General features: G+C 40.7%; 1 protein-coding gene across 1 annotated transcript in view; it reads left to right on the forward strand.

Moving 5' to 3' along the window:
- Positions 1–2,321, forward strand: part of lmbrd1 (LMBR1 domain containing 1) — a 59,205-nt gene extending 56,884 nt beyond the window's left edge. Inside the window, exons 15-16 of the mRNA XM_041947427.1 lie at positions 385–476; positions 916–2,321. Coding sequence (XP_041803361.1) covers positions 385–476; positions 916–1,026 — 203 coding nt within the window. The 3' untranslated portion in view covers positions 1,027–2,321. The remainder of the gene's footprint in view (positions 1–384; positions 477–915) is intronic.
- The last annotated feature ends 3,679 nt before the right edge of the window (positions 2,322–6,000 follow it).

The raw sequence follows: 6,000 nt of genomic DNA on the forward strand, positions 1-6,000 counted from the left end.
TTTCATTTTGTTAGGTATCAACTCATCTTCCAAATTGTAGTGTCTTCAGTTTTTTAAAAATAATCAAGTAACCTTGCAAAAACACTACCAAATCAAAATTCCACGTGGCTGCAGCAGAGTAATGAAATATTTTTAGATGTTCTCTAATTGAAGACATGAGAAATAAAAGAAAGAATTTGGCACTACTGTGAAACAAATGGTGGAAAAGACTTTGTAGGATTCAAAATATGGTAACAATGAGCCGACAAACATGTCGAATCCAGACTTAACATGCTGTTATTGTGTAGATTGAATTTTTTACTTCTAATACAGTGTGTATTTTATTTTAAACTGTTGTTGACTAAGACTTAAGAGGCCGCTCTTGTGTTTTCTCTGCCCTTTCAGACCAGTGCACAGTGACCAGATCCTATCTTTTCCTCCACAAGTTCTGGTTCTTCAGCACCATCTACTATTTTGGTAACTGGGCCTTTATTGGGGTAAGTCCAAGGATGTACACAAAACATCATCTTTTTGTTTTTTTTAAAGCAGAGTGAGAATTTGGGTGGAGTGTTCGTAGCTTCGCTCGCGCAGGTTGGATTGCTCTCATTTTTGCCGAAGATGAATGAAAAACAATGAAAGCAGTTTTGTATCTTTGGAACAATAAAACATTCGCAGAAACAACAATTTCGAAAACATTTAATTTGCTCAAAAGCAGTTCAAGAGGCTTCTCTTTGGGGACGAGCGTGAGAGGAGAGGCACATAATGTAATTTCTGCACAGAAAAAGGTTACTGGAAAATGATTTTTCAAGACTGCACACGGCTAATCTCCTCGGCAAATCATTTAATAGCCCCTTTCCCGGCGCTGGTGATGCATTGTATTGATCAAATGATCCTCATGAAATATCTCCTAATGTGTGCTTTGCTTATTATTTTTAGGCGTTCCTCATCGGACTGGCCGTGTCCTGCTGCAGAGGGAAGAAGTCGGTGATTGAAGGGGAGGTGGAGGCCGATGACTCAGACTTAAGCGATGATGAATATGTGCACTGAAATCAGCATTCGCTCGGACATCCCAACCATAACTTAAAGGGACTAGAAAGTACAATTTCATAAACAAATAAATGGCCGTCAGTGATTTGTCATAATGTAATTTATTGCTTTTAAGGAGTTATTGCGGAGGTGTCTTGTGGGCCCCAGCCTTGTTTTGAGTTGACACATCCTTCCCCTTAATGAGAGAGCTCAGACCGATTGTTGTGTCTTTCGCAGTCAATATTATTGATGACGTTGGGATTCTGGGAGCGTCCTCCAACTCAATCCTACCTTGAGAATTCACTTATCACCAGTTTGAAACTGACACAAATTGGTCATTTTTCTCCTGGAGGAGACACAGTTGCCGCGGCAGCAGAGACGGCTCCAAAACTTTAAGTCAAAGCTTTATTTGGAGACATAAACTTTACGTTTTTAAATTCTCTAAGCACTTTCTAGACCCTTTAAAAGGTTACGTGGTGACAATATCTATAGTGGGCTTTAATATACCTTTTAAGATAAAGTACCATGAAGCATGAGTCTGCACAAACTCCTCTGCTTGCTTGTTTTCTGAGAAGCTAATTGGTGTAAAATAATGATTCCTAAGTTTTGACAGCTGTAACATTTTCAAAGTTCATTTAGCTTGTTTTTGTCTGAGGTTTAATATTGTGCTAGAGGGGCTTTTTCCACCCCGAGTTTAGGTTTTTGCTGCAAGTGTTACTGTACTGGCATACCTGCACTGTGTGTGAAATGTAAAGGACCAAGTGCGGCCGACGTGTTTTCCAAGTTTCAGTTACTCTTGGTTTTTAATGAATTGGGTTCAACAGCTTTTAGCTCTCTGTGTTGGAAGAGCATGCGAAAAAAAAAAAAAAAAAAGAATCAAGATTTGGATGTAATTTTCCTTTCTTTAATTAAGGAGCACTGCTTGTTTTGCCAGTGCTTCAGAGTTCGTCAACAGCAGGCTTGTTACATAGAATTATTAATGGCTTTTTTCTGCTATGTTTGATTTCTTTTCAGTGTACTTAGCATCGTCAGAGTGCTTAGAAACTGTTGATTTAATGAACAAACTGACAGAAAATATGAATGAGATTGTTTTCTTTTTTAATTTGGAAACCAAATGTTTGTGCCTCATGAATGTGTAGCACCATGATGGGCGCATGCTCTCCTGAAGTAGCCTCACAGAAATCGGCCTCGATGACGACGACAGGAGCTGCATTACATGTCATTTTCATTTGTGATGAAAGAAGGAAGGCTGTGGTGGAAGTTGTGTCAGTATTTAATGATACCTGTATTTAAAGAAATAAAATGATGATATCAGTCATTTACAACGCCTTGTGTTTCCTTGCATCACAGTATATAGAACATGTTTTCTTCCCATGTAAAGTTTGTGATGAAGATAAAAATAAGTTTAAACTCTGTGTTCCACACAGTATTTGTCGTCATTAATCCCAGCCTGTCACGAGTGCTGGGACAACATTTTTAGCACGCTGTGGTCAGATTTGACAAAATCTATGAAGGAGCTGCCAAGTGCATAACCGAGATCAGTGCTTGTGTGAGTGAGAGAGAGTATTCTGCTGTTCAAAGCTCGACACTTCAACAAGTTTTGGAGCAATAAGGACATGTATTAAATGAAAATGACATTTAAATACATCCGTTCTTGGATTAGCATACAACCACTCAGCGCTCGCCTCGGATGGATTTGCATGAAATTTGGAGTGCGTGTCCAATTAGAATTTGCCGTATGCGTACCTTGTCATAACTATTGTGCGAGCCTGCTTTGAGTTAAGCCATTATGTGATGTGCCACCCCCACATACACTAATAAACCAAATAAGCCTTGAGCCAAAAAACATGGAGCCCTGGAACGCAGCAGAGAGGATTGTGTGATCAACATGTCAGATCAGAGGATTTCTGCTGCTCAGAGTACAACTTTGTCTTGTCATACCCCTTATTCAAAAGCCAATCTTGTCTCATCCCCCCCCCCCCCACACTTTTTAGGTCGTCTCTTGCAAGTTTGTTTGGGAACAATAAAGCACATTTTAATGAATAAATGAACGTGTTAGTTCAGGAAAATAAAAATATTTGTGCAGGGAGGTGCAGTGTTAGATCTGCCTGAGGGCCAGAGCAGAACATGACAACATGACACAGTTTGTGCAAAATTGTGTCAAGTCATCACAGAACTCAGGTTTTTATACAAATCCAGGTCACTCCAATGTTCAATCTTCATTTGATTTCTTGGCCAACGGTTGCACATGAATTAAATTTGCGGGGACGCCCCCATGATGTAAGCAGGGCGGATTTTAAGGCTGCCCACCGAATTGCTTTGGCACGCATGCTTTCAGATCTCCAGATCATTTTAAAGCAGAAAAAGAAGAGACTAAGCCTCAATTCGAGGCAGTTTCGGTCTCATTACATCCCAATTTGTACCATGTCAGCCTGACCATCCTGCTAATTCTTAGACAACTGAAATTAATTCTGTCCCCATTGTTTGATGCGATCAATGCCACGACAGGAGAAATCTAAAAATCGACACCTAACCGAACTAAAAACTGCACACTGTTTGGTTGTCTGACAGCAGATGAAAGCAGTTTTTTTCTGAGGTGGACAAATGCTTTGGAGTAAGGCAGAGATGATTGTGTGGAGGACTGCAGATACCAGGAGGAATTACAGAACAGTGCAGCCATTGTCTGGGGCCTCGGCAGCCATCATCTATCTGACTGCTCCGCGGGATGAAAGAGCAGAATGCATTACACAGCGAATGGCAAGTACCCGCTGTGAGGAGCCTCCGAAAGTCTCTTTTTTTGTTGTTGAGGGTTTCTGAACTTTTTCTTCCTCTCCTGTGCGACTATCCTGGAAAGTACAGTCATGGTTTCACAGTTAATTAAAGCAGTAACTGTGCTCATTTTCTGACAGTTAGCTTGCTAACTCTCTGCAGTTTGTCTCCAAGGTGGGTGATATGTTTTGCCAGCCGATAAAATATTTAATTACATTATAATGTTCGAGTAATTTTCGAGGATAAATATGTGATTGTAAACAGTCGTCAGAGTTGAAATTATTGTGTATTCTAAATCACTTTTTTTGTGAGTGAGCACTGATGCTAAATTAGCTTTAGCTACAGACGTTTGTTATGCTAGCTGTGCTTGGAGCTAAATGCTAGCGGTCTGCTAACGTGCTCACACCATCAATGTTGCTGTAGACTTGTGTTTAACATGTTGAACTCTTTAGTGTGTTTGCATGCTAGCATTTGCTAATTGGCGCTAAACACAAAGTATAGCCCAGGCTAACTTAGTAGCATCATTAGTTTTGCAGGTAATTAGTCATAAATCAAAGTACTGTTAAAGTAAAGTCAGAACATCACTGGAAGCTATAAGTATGAACTTTTACTGTTTTTGTGCAACACGTTTCCTCTTTCATCATATCCTCCGCGTCACTTGCTGGGATGGTTTCTGTGATTGTGGGGTGGCCTCCAGTCTTTCCTCTGGCCTTTAACTCTTCTGACAGGCCCCTGATAGGCGACACTTCACCTCACCCCTCAGTCATACCTCCAGGGAGGAGAGCGACACAGGATCAGTGGGATTGTGTTGATTCAGTGTTTGCAGCCCCTGAGCAAGTTAACCTCTCTGCTCTTACGGGCCCCATGGGACTCGCCGCTCAGTCCCAAATGAAGACTTGTCCAGCAGGCTTGTCAACACGTCCCAGCTCGATTTACCAATACAGCTTCTTATCAGTTTTATCAAACTTTTACCATCCGGAAATTGGTTATATATATCGAAATATTCTGCAGGATTTTCATTAAATGGCAGTCAAGAGTGAAATATTGAATCATTAAAAGTCAATCAATCTCTTGCAAGAATAAAATGAAGTATTTACAAACGCTGTAATGTGTTTTTATTTTTACATTTTAGCTATTTAAAGACTCGCCAGGAGCATTGGTGCAGACAGAATCTCATGTATTTACAAGCTGTCAAATAAAGGTGGAGGTGTGTCGCACCTCAGTACACCGCGCAGTATTGTTGGAGGAAACCACCAAATAGTTAAAAGGAAAAGCCATAAACTGAGCTGCATGACGTCTGTGGAACTGAGATCACAAACACTTTTAAGGCCTCTTCTTTGAGGATCTTTAGACACAAATGGAAAGGAGAAACGACAGAACTGTCACAAACAGCGTTTCAGACAGACATAAAATGGGCCCTTTCACAGAGTTAATTTGCATGGTAAAGTTTGTCATGCTCGGCTGCTGGTGAGTCACTACGTACATGGCACACTCCTCTGACAGTGACATAATTCACCCAGCAGAGCTGATGACGAACTTTGATCCCATGCACATTCGGAGCGCCACATTTATAGGTCAGATAAGCACATAAATGATCTCTGGAGGCACTGAAACGTATCTGTTCTCATCTTTAGCCACACGATGTTCATTCTGTGGAAGAAAATGTCTGTCAGCCGTGCATTTATCGAGCAAACGCTCCCAGTTTGGGGAGAGAAAATGAGTCTTCAGCTGCACGACTGACTGGTAAATAATGCGAATGCACTCAGTGGCTTATGTTCTGTGCTTTCGTAAGATGACCTTGGTTATTTCAAGCATGGCGGCCGGTTTGCATCTCGACGTGTACAATGCAGTCAGTATTTGAACCATACATGACAGTGTCACAAACACAAAGAGTAACACAAGAGAACATGTATTTACTTTAGAATAGCAGTAGTTTCTAAATTATGATGCTAATACAAATACTCTGATAGTGGCTAATGAATGCTGATAAATAGATTAAAAATTTATATATTTGCAGCTCATAGCCCCTCATGCCTGAAAATACAGGCAGTCTCACAGAGCCGAACAGGCAGCCGTAGACATAATTAGCTTAATTATGCATGGTAGTCTGAATTGAAATGCACTGTAAATCCAGACATTAACGTCTAGACTGAGCTCCACGTGTAATCAACTTAATTTATGTTGTAAGGACGTCAGAGCGCTGAAACATCGTTAATGTAAGCCTGT

The sequence above is a fragment of the Chelmon rostratus genome, chromosome 11, assembly GCF_017976325.1.
Source record: "Chelmon rostratus isolate fCheRos1 chromosome 11, fCheRos1.pri, whole genome shotgun sequence".
In the NCBI taxonomy this organism is placed as follows: Eukaryota; Metazoa; Chordata; class Actinopteri; order Chaetodontiformes; family Chaetodontidae; genus Chelmon; species Chelmon rostratus.